The 17,067-nt window shown below is 43.7% G+C and overlaps 1 protein-coding gene across 8 annotated transcripts in view; it reads right to left on the reverse strand.

Annotated features, from left to right (window-relative positions):
- dpf3 (double PHD fingers 3) overlaps positions 1–16,916 on the reverse strand; it is a 42,008-nt gene extending 25,092 nt beyond the window's left edge. For all 8 annotated transcript variants that reach the window (XR_013493115.1, XR_013493114.1, XM_033648800.2 and 5 more), the window contains exons 1-3: positions 16,784–16,916; positions 2,710–2,870; positions 85–192 (exon numbers count right to left, since the gene is read on the reverse strand). Coding sequence is in view for 6 of the 8 variants with exons in the window: in XM_033648800.2 (XP_033504691.1) it covers positions 85–192; positions 2,710–2,870; positions 16,784–16,815 (301 nt within the window). In the remaining 2 variants the exon portion in view is untranslated. The remainder of the gene's footprint in view (positions 1–84; positions 193–2,709; positions 2,871–16,783) is intronic.
- Between the last annotated feature and the right edge of the window lie 151 nt (positions 16,917–17,067).

The following is a 17,067-nucleotide window of genomic DNA, read 5'->3' on the forward strand; positions in this document are numbered from 1 at the left end:
GTGTAACTGTGGGTCAATACTGCTGCAGCCATCACTGTGCAATGAATGTCAATGTGCAGTGTGTGTATGTGCTGTTTGTCTTACCTAGTCTGAGCTCACACAGGCGGAGCTGGGGATCCAGAGGAGGGTGGAGTCGCCTCTTCTTCCTCCAGCAACGAGCAGGGTAGGTATACATCTGTCCTGCTGCTTGGCCTGCACACACACACATACACATATTCATATATGTATAGGCGAACACGCATGCAGAGACACAGGCACACAGGAAGAATTTTAACAACCACTGGCAGGCTTACAACTTTAACAGAACTTGCATTGAGACCCCTACACACACAAAAACACACACAGAAATACACACAGTGGACTGGTTTTGTTTTCCTGACACTTAATATGTCCCGCTCTCAGTGCTCAGACTAATGGTCCACATATTCAGAAAACTCCTGCTCTTATAGCCAGGTTCCAGAAACTCTTATAAAACTTGGAATTTTGGGAACTTTGTCAGACCTATCAGAAATGTGACTTCACGTTGAGGATGGTTTTGCTCCAAAAAGCAATTTAAATACTTTTGCTTTGACACCAAGCAGACGTCTTGTGCCTAAAATATTTTGGTTATCTGTGTCTAATCATATTCCACCATTAGCTTGGTAGAGGACAGAGATGGAGGGAAGTAAGCGTGTTTTTTTCTGTCAATATGAGCAGAGAAAAAAAAAGAGAAGGAGGGGGCGGAGGGATAAACCCAGAATAAATGCATATAATGTGAGTTAGGTCTGCCACAAAGTATAGGGTGTGGCCTGAAGGGCTTTGCATATAAGATGGAGGACAGGCTATTTGTGTCCAGCTCTCAGTAAAAAGCAGATTGTTCCCTTTGGTTGTTCAGGCGACACAGATGTGCACTTTGACTGCATGTCTCAGGATAAATCATCAAGTGTTAACTGTAGGAAGGGGTGACTCACTTTTATTGAGGGAGGAGATTGATAAATTAAATCTTTCTTATGCATTTCAGCATTTCTGTTAGATGAGGAGATTGACACCACTCTGCATTCAATATACAGCCAGCAGCTAGTTAGCCTAGCTTAACTTAGCATATGGACTGAAAATGGAGAAACAGCTGTCTATAAAATCTGTCTACCAGCCGCTCTAAAGCTCACTAATTATCATGTCAGATTTCATGGTGTCTATATTGGCTGCCTGGCAATGATGGTTTCCAAGACTCCAGGAAATCACTAGGAATAGTCCGGCACATAACCTCCGGGGCTGAAAAATAAAGCAAATGCCTAAGTGCCAAAACTGCAGTTCCTCAAATGGCCACTTGAGGCTGGCTCCAAGAGCAAGTAAATTCCCACAGACCCCCATGTAAAAGTGTCCAACTTTACAGCAGAAATAAAAGGCTTAAAGGTATGCGTAATTAAGGGCGTGGTCACTTTGAGTGACAGGTGGTAACAAGTTGTTACCACAGCGACAGCGTTGGTTAGTTAACGTAACCATGGCGTAACCCCAGGTTAACAGAGCGTAGTGTAGCCATAGCTGCCACTATTTCCGTGTGTTTTAAGTAGGGGTGAGCGATATGGCCCTAAAATAATATCACAATATTTCAGGGTAATTTTCCCAACATGACAAATTAGTAAAAGAACATTTTATTATTAATCAAGAACATAGATGTGCAACAAAATAAGTGATATAGTTTTACATGTCAACAATTTGCCTTCTAATATTCAGTTAAAAAATTAACAAAAACTATCTCTCATTTCTTTCTCTCAGTTTTTTGTCGAGCTGCGGGCGTCACGTAGGTTTACATTACCAAAGGTTTAAGGCAAAATAACTTGACAACACCGACTCCCGTGTGCGCACAGCGAGAGAGGAGAGGGAGAGACGCTGTGCTGCTGCCAGAGGAGCCACTGAATGAGTTCCCTCTGAGCAGTAAGTCACTAAAAGAGTCTGAGAAGTCCGGGGCTGTTCATAAGACATTCACAGTTTATTCCACACTACTGAAGCTGCTCCTCTGTTTGGAACCACTGCAGAGTTGGTATTAATTTCTCTTTCAGCCATGCTTGTTGTTGCCGTGGGTAACAGTATTCCATCACATGTCAACAAGTCGAAATATTGTGATTATCAAGATATGAATTTTTCATACCATATTAAAAATGATATCTGTATTATCGTGAACATTATGATATGGCACAGCCCTAGTTTTAAGTTTGTGAAAGTCACTTGTCCCACAGACAGAGAACGGACCTGAAGCACTTTGGTGGACACAGCCCCTTATGGTTACCTCCACCCTCTTCTCCAAATTTAGTTACTTCTGGCCTCAAAAATCCAAGATGGCGACAGTCAAACCGCCAAACACAAGGCTTTTAAACAAGGGTCCACAAACTAATGGGTGGCATTACGGTGGCTACGTCCATTATTTTGTACAGTCTATGGTTTGACAGTACAGTTTAGTTTTTGTACAATTAAACAAAAAGATTTTTTAAACTCTGGACGCAGCCAGGCTAGCTGTTTGCCACTGTTTCCAGTCTTTATGCTAAGCTAAGCTAACCAGCGACTCCTGTAACTCTGAGCAAGAAAGTGACAAGCATATGTCCCAGAATATCACACTATTCCTTAAATGAAGCAGGAATGGTAACAAAAACCAGATCTACAGTATTCAGAACATAAATATTTACATATATATTAAAGCCATATGAGTGTTCAGTGGATCAGACTGTTTCCCACCTGGCTGACGGTGGCACTTTTCCATCCAGATGTAGCAGTTGTTCTGCGCCACACCCGTTTGCGAGTCCAGGAAGGGCATGCGCACGCTGCGTTCGGCACAGAGACGGGCATTGTAGCTGCGACAGTGTTCGATAGCCTCCTTGTAGAACTGGTCACCGAGCCTGAGCACAGACAGACAACATGGCAGGTAAACAGTCAGACAGACAGACAAGAAGAAGCAGGCTCAGGTTGACCACAAGTAACATTCTGGTCCCATTTCCGCCATTGATCTCAGCTATTTGCAGCATGCGGCTTCGATTTCTGCTTTCTGTGCGCTGAGTCACCCCTGCTCTTAAAGTCCTATCAGCTAAACACTAACAGTTTTGATGGTTAATGGCAATAACATGTGCTGGGCGGCTGAAGATTTGGTATGGTCTGCAAATCAAGTACAAGTGGGCCTGTTCAGTCCTGGTTAACTTTAGCTTAATATAACACGCCCAGACTTCTCTCTGCATTTTGGCTCAGTGTATTGCGCAAAGTCTGGATTTGCTGCATAAAGCAGACGAAGCATGAAGACAGCCGAGCTGAAGGAGCATCCATACAGGCCGAGCACAATGAGAGCTGTGAGGGCACACACACACACACACACACACTTATGCAGGGAAACGATAATGAACTATACGAATAAGAAGAAATGTTTCATCCTGTCAAAATGACGGATAAGACAGAGGGCCGGATCGAAGTTCACACAACACAGTACACATGCACGCACACACTATCGACCCACATGAGGTTTTAAATCAGGATGTGAGCCATCAATAACCTCCACAGCCCCAGTCTAGAGGGAAGATTTCTGCAGCTAAGATGTTCAGAGACAGACAGAAAAAAACAAGATTAACTCAGTTTTGCCAAAAATAAAATATCCACCTCAAGTAGGTTATTCTTTATTTAATCACATAGCTGAAATCCAGAGGGGGAGATAGAGGAAATATAGCTCTAATGGGGTCTTAGCCAGCAGGGGAACACATGGCTCAGCTCCAGAGGTGAATGAGTCAACAGTCTTTGGGCACAGTTTGCTGTATATGATTTCCAGACCTCGTCCTATGCTAATAACGAGTCAGTGAATTTAAAGTTGAAAATGTTAAAAAGAAAAAGAAGAAGAAATGTCACTAGTATCCTTTGGAGATCCCCTAAGCAGCAGCAGGATGCTGTCTGTCTCTCTGTTTATGTGCATACATGTCTGTCTGCCTGCCTGTCACCCTGTCTGTCTGCCTGGCCAAGCGCAGATATGTAAAGAATTCGGAGCTGGACAAAGACCAGCACACTGGTCGCACTGAATCTCACAAAGATGTGCAGTGTTTGGAGGTGGAGGGAGGCAGAGGGTGGACGGAGGAGGAAGAGGATGGGGGATGGAGGGATGGAGGGAGAAGGGTGAGAGGTTGGAGCGAGTAGCAGCAGTGAGTGAGCCAGGTAGTGCATGTACTGATGGAGGAGAAAGGGGGAGGGTTCAGAGGAGGAGACAGGTATGGAGAAGGGACTTGATTTGTGGTTAATGAAGCTCTGTACCAGTGGTCCCCAACTGGTGGGTTGTTGTAAAATGTACAGTGCTGCGCCTTTTACCAGCAACGTTACAAAACATAAACAGTCACCACCCACCCCCTAAAATGTATAAATACCCCCTATGTGAAGCATTTAGTAGGGCTTTTCCTTTGGCACCTCTGGTGTCAAATCTAGCCGTGCAAATTTGCGTTCCCATCGTCAGTTTTAACGTGTTGAATTGCGCAGAGCTGCACCTGAGATCAACTGTCTCTGGAGTCTGGCCAAAAGTGTGCCAGATCACCTCCAAGAGGGAAGCACTGACGTCTTGCCAACCACAGCCAGACCCTGACGGATACCCCTTATCCCCCTTTACTTTCTAAAACAAGCCTCTGTTGTGACCCTCGACTGCTGTTTGCGCAGGAGACCAGAGAGAAGCACGTTTTTAAAAGTCTCTTTGTGTTCAGCTCATAGTATTTTTATAGCTTCTCAATGAATCTTTGTGGTTTGGAATTTAGTTTCTCTCCTGTGTCCCAATTTATACTTTCAGATATCTACTTTATTTACTTTATTTTACTGTCATGGGTTTCCTCCAGGTGCTCCGACATGTTCTCCCCATGTCAGTGTGGGTTTCCTCCAGGTGCTCCAGCTTCCTCCCACAGTCCAAAGACATGCAGGTTAATTGGTGACTCTAGATTGTCCGTAGGTGTGAATGTGAGTGTGAATGGTTGTCTGTCTCTATGTGTCAGCCCTGTGATAGTCTGGTGACCTGTCCAGGGTGAACCCTGCCTCTCACCCAGTGTCAGCTGGGATAGGCTCCAGCCCGACCATTTATCAGGATAAGCGGTTATGGAAAATGACTGAATGAATCTTGGTTTTAACCAGTATATAAGTTGTGTTAAAGGGATAGTGCACCCAAAAATGAAAATTCAGCCATTATCTACTCACCCATATGCCGAGGGAGGCTCAGGTGAAGTTTTAGAGTCCTCACATCCCTTGCGGAGATCGGCGGGGGGAGCGGCTAGCACACCTAATGGCAGACGGCGCCCCAGACTAACGTCCAAGAACACAAAATTGAATCCACAAAATATCTCCATACTGCTCATCTGTAGTGATCCAAGTGTGCTGAAGCCCCGACATAAAAAGTTGTTTGGAAAAACATTTGAACTCTGTTTTTAGCCTCACTGTAGCCTGTAGCTCTGACTGCCTCTCTGTGCTCCACACTCACATGTGCGCACTTGCACGAGACCAGCGAAAGCATGAGCTTTGCTTACCCGTGTTTACATTACGTGACACGTGCACCGCAGGGAGAGACAACAGTAACCACATATCCGAGACAAACACCATTGTCTGCCTGAACTACGGTAGAAATTAATGACTTACTCCTCTGAAAGCCTGCCATCTGGCCTCTGCCTTTTCTTCCAGTTGATCTTGGGGAAGTAAAATGTCTCCAGAACACCACGGGTCAGTAGTGCTGGAAACTCAGGGTGATCGGTGATGCACGGTCTCTGAAGAGCAGCAGTCTCGTCAGTACTGATGTCCAGATTCTCAAGTGCAGGCATCGCCAATTCCCAGTCTGAGCAGCAAAGACTTTCCTCATCCGTTGGCATTGCTTTGCATTTGAAACAACTACACCACCAGGTTTCCAGTGCTCGACTCCGGTATTCTGCGGCTGGCTGAGGGTTAGGCTCATGAGCTGCGGCGGCTGCTTCGTCCAGTAGCCTGAGTTCCGTCCGTGTACTCGGGCTCAAACAAATACGGAAATGCTGTTCCTCCTCAGTTTCAAAGTCTTCAGACATGTTGGGCTGTCCTTTGCTAAAAGACCGTAGTGCAAATTATCTTTTAGCTCTGTGGTTACTGCTGTCTCCCCCTGCGGTGCACGTGTCACGTGATGTAAACACAGGTGAGCAAAGCTCATGCTTTCGCTGGTCTCGCGCAGGCACGCACACGTGAGCGCGGAGCACAGAGAAGCAGTCAGAGCTACAGGCTACAGTGAGGCTAAAAACAGAGTTCATATGACAACTTTTTATGTTGGGGCTGCAGCACACTTGGATCACTACAGATGAGCAGTATGGAGATATTTTGTGGATTCAATTTTGTGTTCTTGGACGTTAGTCTGGACCATTAGGTGTGCTAGCCGCTCCCCCCGCCGATCTCTGCAAGGGATGTGAGGATTCTAAAACTTCACCAGAGCCTCCCTCGGCATATGGGTGAGTAGATAATGGCTGAATTTTCATTTTTGGGTGCACTATCCCTTTAAGTTACTGCTGATGATAAAACACTGCAAAATGACGGGAGATCTTTGGCCATGGATCAGCCTGCTACTATTAAATGTCATCGACATTATCACTAGACACACCTTCAAGTGGGTAGCCCTGTTTTAATGTAGATGTAAATCCCTGCCACACTGGGCTGACGTGCTGAGTCAAACCACGTCAAGCCAAGCCAGCAAGTGTATGGAAAAACGGCATAAGTGGAGAATTCCCCCCCTTGTGAAAAATTTCTTTCATTTAAGAGAGATGTTTGCACATCCAGCTGTCTCAGATGCAGGTGCGTTAGGAAATATCATCTGAGTCTTTGAACAGAAAATCCCGCACACTGCTTTTGCTCAACTTCACAGTTTATAAGTAACACTAACATTTCGGTCAGACTGGACCTTCGTCATCACTCGACGAAGGTCCAGTCCGACCGAAATGTTAGTGTTACTTATAAATGAATTTCAGGCACTGCAGCACCAACAGTGCTAACCGTGGCCAAAGTGCTGACAGAGCTGACTGGAGGATGGGCACTACCCTTCCACGATGAAACCATCCCATTATCACCAGTAACCACTGTTTGTTTGTTTTTTAAATTATCTTTTTATTATGTTTAAAGTCAACATATACAGAGTGCTATACTTTGTACACTTTTTTAACCACTGAAACAGTACAAATTGGACAAACAGAAAAAGAAAGTAAGAGAATTAAAAATAGAGGTAAAGTAAAATAAATAAATAAATAAAGGGGGGTGTGTAGCATAGAAAAAACATGGGGGTTACATTACAAATGATGTTCCATTATAACCTGAAGTCTGATCTATGTAGGCTAATGAAATCAATCCATCCATTCCAGCATTTTTCAAATTGATCCATCTTGAGTCTTAGAGCGAATGTTAGTTTTAGTTTTAATTTAAATTTTCCCAGTCCTCTAGTGATAGTACAAAGTTTCCTTTGTTTTCCCATCTTTCTTTAGTAACCACTGTTTAAGTGCAGTGCAGAGATGATGAGCTAGCCTGTGGGATACACACACTGGAATCACATACACTAACATGCATGCACAGCTGTAACGTTGTACCACAACAATGAACAGAGAAGCTTGGACTACTTACTCCTCAGAACGCCATTACTCTGCTCTATCTTCACGTAGCAAATAGTGGTTTGCTGCTACATTAATGCTCTGAATACGTATATATAGCTCCATGAAAAAAGGAAATGAAAGTATGAGTAAAAAGAGGGGAAACAGGAACATTGGACAAATTTGACATATGGCACAGCACAGCTACCTTGGTACACCTTGCATACTGTCTATTTCCAGGAAGTCATTGCTACCAGTAAACAGATAGTCCAGCATGTAACACCCCACAAACTGTTGTTTTCACAGCACCACAGCAAACACGCTAAAGTAAAACCTCTATAGTGGCTCTGTGTGCACCTCCAGCGCCACAGTGAATGTTTAACGTCCGCGCTTCAACACATGTGGCATTTGCTGGCTGGGGTTTGTGTCAGGAGACCTACAGAAATGAGGAAGGCAGCTGGTGTTTTTAAGCCACGCGTGTTTTTACAGTATGACGACGGACCAGCAGTCGCACTGATCCAGTCAAATCCAAATCTCCAGAAGAGACTTCCTGTCACATAACTCACATTCCCAGAGGTGAAGCGTTATCTCTGCTTTCACTATTTGTTGCCTGGGCTGAAGTGTGTGTGTGTGTGTGTGTGTATGTGTGTGTGTGGACCTACAGGCATCTGTCTTCCCCACTCTTCTTCCTCCCCTGTGTCATCCCATATCGCCTGTACGTTTCTGTCCCATTTCCAGCAACAAAGCGTCTGTGTGACGTCCTCGGGCGGCTTCATAAACTCTTACATAAGCGAGCATTTCGTGCCTGTTTGTTTGACTGCTGTGCATTTTGTCTGAGAGGTGTGTGTACATGTGTTTGGCGAAGTGAGAGTAAAGAGACAGTGTGTGTGTCTATATGCCTCCAAGACCATCTGTCTGTGGGTTGCGTGTCCTGATACATCCTCCCCCCACTCGCCCAAACCAGATTCAACCATCAGAGATTGTACTGTGCTCCTGTTTGTGCCCATTAGTCGACTGTATGGCTGATCCTAGTGATGGAGCTTATGTAAGAGGAGTTTTGCATGTCGGAGAAACACATTCCTCTTGGTCAACAGCTTCCTGGATACTGATGGAATCTGCAGTTGCTGTGTGTTTGTGTGTGTGTGTGTGTGTGTGTGTGTGTGTCTGTATACCACTGTGATTGTCTCAATTGCTTCCATACAAGCACAAAGGAGCTTTGTGTGTGACGGCCAGTCTTGTCATTGTTTCCAGGTAAAAGCTCCCAGAGACAGAGCTTATGGACGTTATGCATATTCAAACCTCAGCTTAATCCTCATCTCTATTAATCAGACCTTCTGTTTGGATGTCTGCTGTCACTCCTCGCCATCAATCTTACTCTAATCCACAACGTGTCTCTGTCTGTTATGTATTGCTCACAGCACGTTCGCTCCGTGCTGAATTGAATAATTAATCACTGAAAGAACTCATCAGTGGCATAATAAATCACTGTCCTATTTCTCCCTACATTTCCTCATTTCATCCACATGTTTCCCTCCTGTTTCGACAAGTTCTGAAAACTAACACACATCTAAAGACCCAGACATTAGCGTGCCGCTACCAAAACAACCACCACGTCCTGCACTGATGCTGTAGTCCTTCTTGGGGACGCATCAGGACGCATTAGTGTTTACACTACAAAAGATATGTGGTCAAATGCGTCCCCAGACCACCTCAGCAAGTGGTTTGAGTGATTGGATCACAATGTGTCTCGCTGGTTGTTTACACATTTTTAGCTCTGTCAACTTGTGTTCAGATCAACCAAGACGCATGTTAATACCATGTATAAAAAGGAACATAGTCTGGATCAGGAGTCAGCGACCATTACTATCAAAAGAGCCATTTTTGACCCAAAAAATTATAAAATAAAAAATCTGTGGGGAGCTGAAAACATATTTGAGCATTATAATAGAGGTAAGCTAGCCTATTGCATCTAAATAAGCCCATACTAATAGTTTAAATGAGCATTCATGAATATGTTTTACCACAAGGTGGCGACTGTGCAGGGAACTGGACCTAATTGTATTGCAGAGTTTTGCACAGCAGCGACCGGATCTTTGCTCTCAAACCACAAAAACGTGATGGCACAACAGTCTCCTTCAGTACATTATTCTATGCTTTCTTTTGATTTTCACATTGGCTAGTCATCCTGTTTAATTTGTCTTCTGATTAAATCGGAACCGTTGAAACAAGCACAGCCTTTATAGACTGAGCTGAGTAGTGATGCGTGGGTCGACCTGTAACCCGCGGCACCCGCAAATGGACCTGCGGGTCGGGCAGCAGTGATCGTCTGTTAAATCGGTCTGTAAATGATATTTTGACATTATTGGCTATTACTGTCATGGCATCCAAAGGTACTGATGCGTTGAGCAGGTGACAGTCCGTGATCGTTTTCAAAACACACTTGTGTCACGCACTCCAAAAGAAACTTGTGGAAACTTTAAACAATAATTTATTGTACAAAACGGGGGAAACAAACGTTGACAAAAATGGTTTCATAATTCATATTAAATTCAAAAGATAACGAAAACACAGCTACAAGTTAGAGGGAATAGTGATAAAGTGGTAAAACTTGGCATTGATCCACAGCCTCAGACGGATGCGCTCATGCACACAAGCTCCGTTGGTAGGTGATACTATACTTTCACATTTTTAACAATGCAATTTAAAATTTTTATTTTTATTGATAACCTACATTGACCAACAACAAAAAGACTACATTTAGCACCAACAAAAATATGTAAAAAAAAAAAGGAATACCAAATTTTTATAACGAACACCTACCCATAGAAACGAATATTAGAATATCCGAATATTTGGGTACAGCCCTAGACAGTTGATTTTCAGTGAACCTTGTGAGTTGTAATGGAGCTGAATTTTGTAACGTTACCTTTGTTAAATGTTGCTGTTGTCCCTGGCTTCATATGAGTAGAGGAAGAGTCTGCTAGCTGCTAAGCTAAGTTTTACAATACAAAATGCCATAGGCTTGTGCTAAAAACATTAGCATGTTGTATTTGTGGGGAAAATGTGTCCAGATAAAGACAAGTGTTTGTCTGTGAATGATTGCACACAAGTATAAATCCCGCTTAAGTCTACCTGTGACCGACTAACTGACTCCCTTACAAAATGGACTGCAGACCATTTTCAGCAGTAGAGGATAGGGGGACAATCGTGTCCAAAATCCATTTGAATTGACATTTTATTAAATTCTGTTACAGCAAAAGTTGATAAATGTGATTCATTTAGAATAATTAATCACAGAGCTTATAATTAATTTGATTAATTTGTTTAATAGCTTGACAGCCCTGATTCCAATACGTCACGTTGATCATAACAGACTTTTTTTTTTGACATTTTATAAACCAAATCATTCTTCAGTTACTTCAGAAAATAATCAGATGCAGAACGGATTGATAAATGATGAAAACCACTGTTTTCTTTCTTGGGTTAAAGCAAAAAAAAAAAAAAAAAAAAAAAGCCCTGAGGCAGGAGGTGTTTTGTTGGTCTTATACTAGAATCACATCTTTGTCAATCATTTTAATGAGCTCTCTGCTTTGAAGCAGCATCCAGGCTGACGGCTGAGGTTACAGCATCAATGACATCACCAGAGACAGACAGACAGACAAGAGACGACAGAAACTGAGCTGCAGATTTAAAAACATATTCTTTTTATGTTTTGTTGTTGTGATGTGAAAACTGAATTGCAAGACTTTCAGGTGTTCATCTTGGAAAATTAAAGAAACATAAAAGCCTCTGGTGATCTGCAAAAGGTTTCACTCTGGATTTCATCCAGCAGCCACCAACTAATTTGGTTTTATTTCTTCACCACAAAATAATTAGATTAACAAGTCAGACTCTGCTTTTAGCAAGACGTGTGTGTGTGTGTGTGCTGACATTCTTGCAGGTGTGTGTGTGCAGTAGAGCTGTGGTGCTGCTCTGTCTCTGTACTTATGAGCAGTTAATATGAAATTTGAAGGAGGTGCTATGATTTATACCTTCTGTTGAAACAACAACAGGGAAGCATGAGAAAAGAACTTAACACTTATTAGATGTTGTTAATGTAATGTGATACAATACAATGCAAAGGACAGATAACAAGTGAGACAACAGGAGAGACAAATCACAACTCATGGCAATGCAAAATGAGGGGAGAGCACAGCATTGTAATAAACAGTGCAACATCAGTGTGACTGTAACACTCAGTGACAGTGTTCTTAAAAAACGTCACCACAGCAGGTTCAAAGGACTTATTGGACACAACAAGCCGATCACTAACAGAGCTCTTCAGCTCGCTAAAACACTGAATGATGATCATCATTTTGCACAACACTCCAGAGCTTCCTACTTATTTTTTGCTCCACGATAATGTCTTCAGGGTTAGGGTCAATTTCAAGTACACCTTTTAACCAAATTTATGAAAGGTTTTTGGACAAATCTTGTTTTACTTATTTAAGCACTGCAGGCAAGTGGTATATATGTGGTCTTGTGCAGAGGTCAGTGTTATGTAGGAATATGGTTATCAGAGTGAGTTAAGTCAGTCTACATTTTGCCAACAGGTAAGTGCAAGTATGGAGTAAAATGACGGTATTTTAGTTTTGTAACATTAGAAGTGTGGACTTTTACAAACAATGGCTTCACTCATTTTCACAAAAAGAAATTTAAAAATGGATAAATAAAATTAGATCAAATGTTTGTAGTAGTTAAGACCTCACAAAATCAAATTTGAGACTTTTAAGGCCTTACTGTTGCAACATTGAATCTAAGACATTTTAAGACGACCTGTAGACACCCTGTTCTCATGAGTCAGGGGTCAGGCCAATAATGGATCCTGCCTTGCTGAACGGTTTGTTGATCTTGTTCCTGTATCCTGAGCTGCACCCCCAACAAACAATGGCATAAAATAGGACACTTGTTCAACAGCTCATGGACATTCGTAACAGTTGTGCTTCTGAGTGCACAGACATCCTGCGTTAGAAGGGATACCTCAGTGTTACTGCATCTTACATCAAGCAAGGGAGTTCAAGTATCTCGGGGTCTTGTTCACGAGCGAGGGGAGAATGGAGCATGAGAGGGATCTGCAGTTTGGTGCAGGGTCTGCAGTGATGCAGGTGCTGTGCTGGACCGTCATGATGAAGAGGGAGCTGAGGAAGCTTTCGATTTACTGGTCCATCTACGTCCCAACCCTCACCTATGGTCATGAGCTCTGGGTAGTGACCGAAAGAATGGGATCATGGATACAAGCAGCCGAAATGAGTTTCCTCTGTAGGGTGTCTGGGCTCAGCCTTAGAGATAGGGGGAGGAGTCAGACATCCAGAGGGAGCTCAGAGTAGAGCCGCTGCTCCTTCACGTCAAAAGGGGTCAGTTGAGGTGGTTCAATATCTGATCAGGATCCTCCTGTTAGAGGTGTTCCAGCCTCGTCCCACTGGTAGGAGGCCCCGGGGCAGACCCAGAACACACTGGAGGGAGTATATATACATCTCGCCCGGCCTGTGAACACCTTGAGGTCCTCCAGGAGGAGCTGGAAAGCGTTGCTGGGAATAGGAACGTCTAGAATGCTTTGCTCGCAACCCGTCCTCGGATACGCGGCTGACAATGGATGGATGGATGTTTTCATGTTTTCTGATTAACTCCATAACAAACCCTGGTTTTAGATACATGCTTTATAATTCAGAATATTTTGAACAGCATGGGAAGGCCTCGTGATGCAGTTGAAAGTGCTAGAAAAAGCTCCTAAGTGATGCTTATGTTACCTTTTTTTGTGTAACTAAGAGTTCTTGGAGTAGCACTACATTGCATTTAGTGGTAACTACACAGTCGCTCAAGTGGCTCAATATGAATGTTGTTTTTGAGTACTAGTATCATGTTCTGAGTCTTTTTGCACTGTATACTTGCAGTAAATCACATTTAATGTACATAGTACAAAACGTGTCTTTGACATACTATAATTTTGGAATATATAAAACTGAAAGGGCCCACTGACGAGCTGATAATAGCCGGTATGACTTTACAGCATTTCTCAGCATGAACTGTTTAAATGTTGTTTGCATGACCTCATTCAGCTCACTGACTCAGAGGTAATGCGAAACTGTATCAACGACTGACTCTTTCACAACACGAACCTCTCCAACAAACAATCAGACACATCTCTCTCATAAAGATCTGCCCAGGACGCACACACAGCACCTCAGAGGAACATTTTAACACCACTGGTAGTGTCAGGGAATGATGGGGGTTCACCACTAAAGACAGAGCGGGGAGAGGAAGCTTATTTTTGGCAAGGAATAGGTAAGAGGCCCCAGAGGAAGTGGCAGCAGCATGTGGGCACTGATAGGCGTCTTTGTGGCACTTTGTAGGGTGAGCAGCGGGGTGAAGCAGAGAGGAGGAAGACGAAGAAGAAGAGGAGGAGGAGGAGGAGGAGGAGGAGCCAAGGAGGCAGAATGGGAGGGAAGAGGAGGGGTCCGATATGTCCCGGGGCACACGTGTTCCCTTTCAAACCCTGTCACACTCATTTTCTCTCAAACACGCGGATGTGTGTACGCACGAGCGCACTCACACACACACGCGTGCTTGTCCGTGCGCAAACAGACACACAAAGGGAATGAAAGGGAAAGGTGCAGAGTGCAGACGGAGGGGGGAGGAAAGGGTGTCGCAAAGGGGAAACCCTGATTCAGATGCAGTTTCAGATGCTATGTGGAGAACAACATCCATTCACATGTCAGTAATCTCACACACACAGAAACATAAAGAGGGAAACATGTGCCAGTTCCATGTGCACAACAGGGAGGAAAAAAAGGATTGATCACTGCATGGAGCTTTCTATAAAAAATGTTCCTGGCCATTTAACTCCCCATGCCTGGAAACCATTCCCGGACATTCCCACTCCCCGGGCTCGCATAGACAAAGGCCAGGGTTCGCCCCTGTGCTGAGGGTGTAGTATAAATGTATGCAGTAAATGCAGCCAGACAGACAACCCCCCCACCCTCCCACCTCCCCCCCAAACCTCCATCACTCACTCACGCTCCCTCTCACGCAAATTGGGGGAGGGGCGGGTAGCTACACAACCGCCCACGCATCCAACAAACACACATAATAAAAACACACACGTTGACCCCCTCCTTTAAAATTTCCCTAAATCTCAGCCTGCGTCCTTTCAATCCCTCATGCAAACACAACCCAAACCACCTTCCACCTGAGCTCTCCTCTTCCTCATCACAACCCTAATGATAGAGAAAGCACATATAACACGTACATCTCTGCATGTAAATTACATCGCTCATTTGAATACTTCTCATGTCAGCTCTTCATTAAGTCCAAGGCCACCCAGGTTTCAATCACAAAGAGGTCTTTGTAGGGAAAAAAACACAAGAGTTTAAATAAATCAAGTAAATATGCACAGCTAAACATGTCTGAGTGAGTCGAGGGAGAGCCAGACGTATTTACTGCGAGCTGCTGATGGTTGCAATTCATCTTTCAGAGCAGGCAAGATTATATCACGTTCTCTGTGACTGCGTATGATTTACCAGCTACATCCTGAGGACAGATGACAAGCCGGCCCTATTGTTTCATACAGTGGACTCAAAACCTGCCTTAAAAACTGCAGCACAACATTATTCTCCATAAAGTCACACACTCCAACAAGACAGTTTTCTCTTAATATGCACACATTGTTTTCCCTTTTTGCAGATATCACATGCAGGGGAGGGGGGGCAATCCTGTCTGAGAGAATCCTGTCATATATGAAGGGCAGATGGGGTTCCCTTCCTCCATCAGTCTGTCTGTCTTTACATATACCTCTCCCTCTCTCAACAGACGGACCCAGGAGAATACTGGGACGCTCCTAATCTCCTGTTCTGCATGCACAACTGCACACACACACACACACACACACACACACACACACACACACAAAACACCCATATACCTACATTCTCCACAGCCTAATCTGTTTCAGTAGAATACAGCAGCTTAAAGCCTTTTTTTGTACAGTAGGATCTTCTTTGGCTTGTCAACAAAGAGCTCTGCAAAACAAGAGCATCCTGAGTCCTCTCTCTTGCCCTCCTTGTTTTCTCCTCTGAATATAAATACAGAGAAATGTTATTTGGCACATTAATGGTTCAGTTTTGTTTCCAGTTTAAGAGGATGCACAGCAGATGACTGATGACAGTTCAACAAGGTTTCTTCACACTTCCATGTTATTACATTTTTTTTAAATGAAAGCATAGATGTGGATTATGCTACACTTATCCACGGCATCAGAGACATTCATGTATGGCCCCTTTGCACAACAGATTTTAGGATAAGGGTCTTAACTCTGTGCACATTCCACATGCCCAGTGGTAAACATCTGCTGTCAGCCAGAAGGAAGACAGACATGCATTCAGTAAAATGGCCTGAGCTGGAAGTTACGGGTGCTTTTATTGCAGGACACACATAAGAAGGGTCTTTTTTAATTATTTTTTTTATATATTTGGCAGTTTTTGCACATTTTCTTAAAGGTGGCAAATCAGAAAACATCCATGCGCCCATTGCAAAGATCTGCCACTGCCACCTTCAAGTCATCCGTTGTAAAAATCTAACTTCGGGGACACTGCACGCCCCCTAAATCTGCTTTACATCGCAGCTTCCCTCCACATGCACGAAAGGAGGTCAATACTGTATATTAATAACATGTTACAAACCGCCATCCATTGTTTACATGCGTTTGACACTCGCAGCAAAAAGCCCGAGCCGCGCAGCGAGCGAGAGTCGCCCTCTCAATGTGCGCTTTGTGACATTAATTCCATGAAATTATCTATGCAAATCCACCCGCCTGCCACTGACAAAGAAGACCTGCATGCAAACTTCTGTCAACCGTGTTTGTAAAGCAGAATGTGCACGGTGGCAACTTTCTGTCTAAGTGAAACCAAGTGCATGAGGTGGAGAGAGAAACAAAGTGCGGACATTTACGCGCGGGTTGGAGACGCTTTCTCTGCACATTGTGCATGAGTGCATGCTTTAATATTAGTGTTACACAACACAGCAAGTACAACGATACCTGCAGATAACACACGGAGACTGTCCAAGAAGTGCATGGCAGCTGTGTTCATTTTTGTGCTTCTTATTTAAAACCCTTAACCCTGTGCAGATCAGTCACTACCTTACATGCAGTCAAATGTGCAATATTTTAATTTTAAAAAATGAATTTTACTCACGATTTTAGAGGATTATGAATGACTGTCGCCATTTTCCTGCAGGACTGTAACGTAATATTCCAAATCTCGGTGTAGTTTGGGACCCTTATGAAAAAAACACAACAGCCAATGCGGTCCTGGGCACTGCGCTCCCTACCAATACAACACCAGCATCAAGACATTAGGCGTGGCTTCAGAGAAATCTGTCAACATCAATGTCCCAGACCTCAGAGTAGTAACAATATCACAGAATAAAATCCAGCTGTCTTTATTTTAGTGAAGGAGTTTGAAATAAGAGTGTTAAA

The sequence above is a fragment of the Epinephelus lanceolatus genome, chromosome 13 (genome assembly GCF_041903045.1).
Source record: "Epinephelus lanceolatus isolate andai-2023 chromosome 13, ASM4190304v1, whole genome shotgun sequence".
NCBI lineage: Eukaryota > Metazoa > Chordata > Actinopteri > Perciformes > Serranidae > Epinephelus > Epinephelus lanceolatus.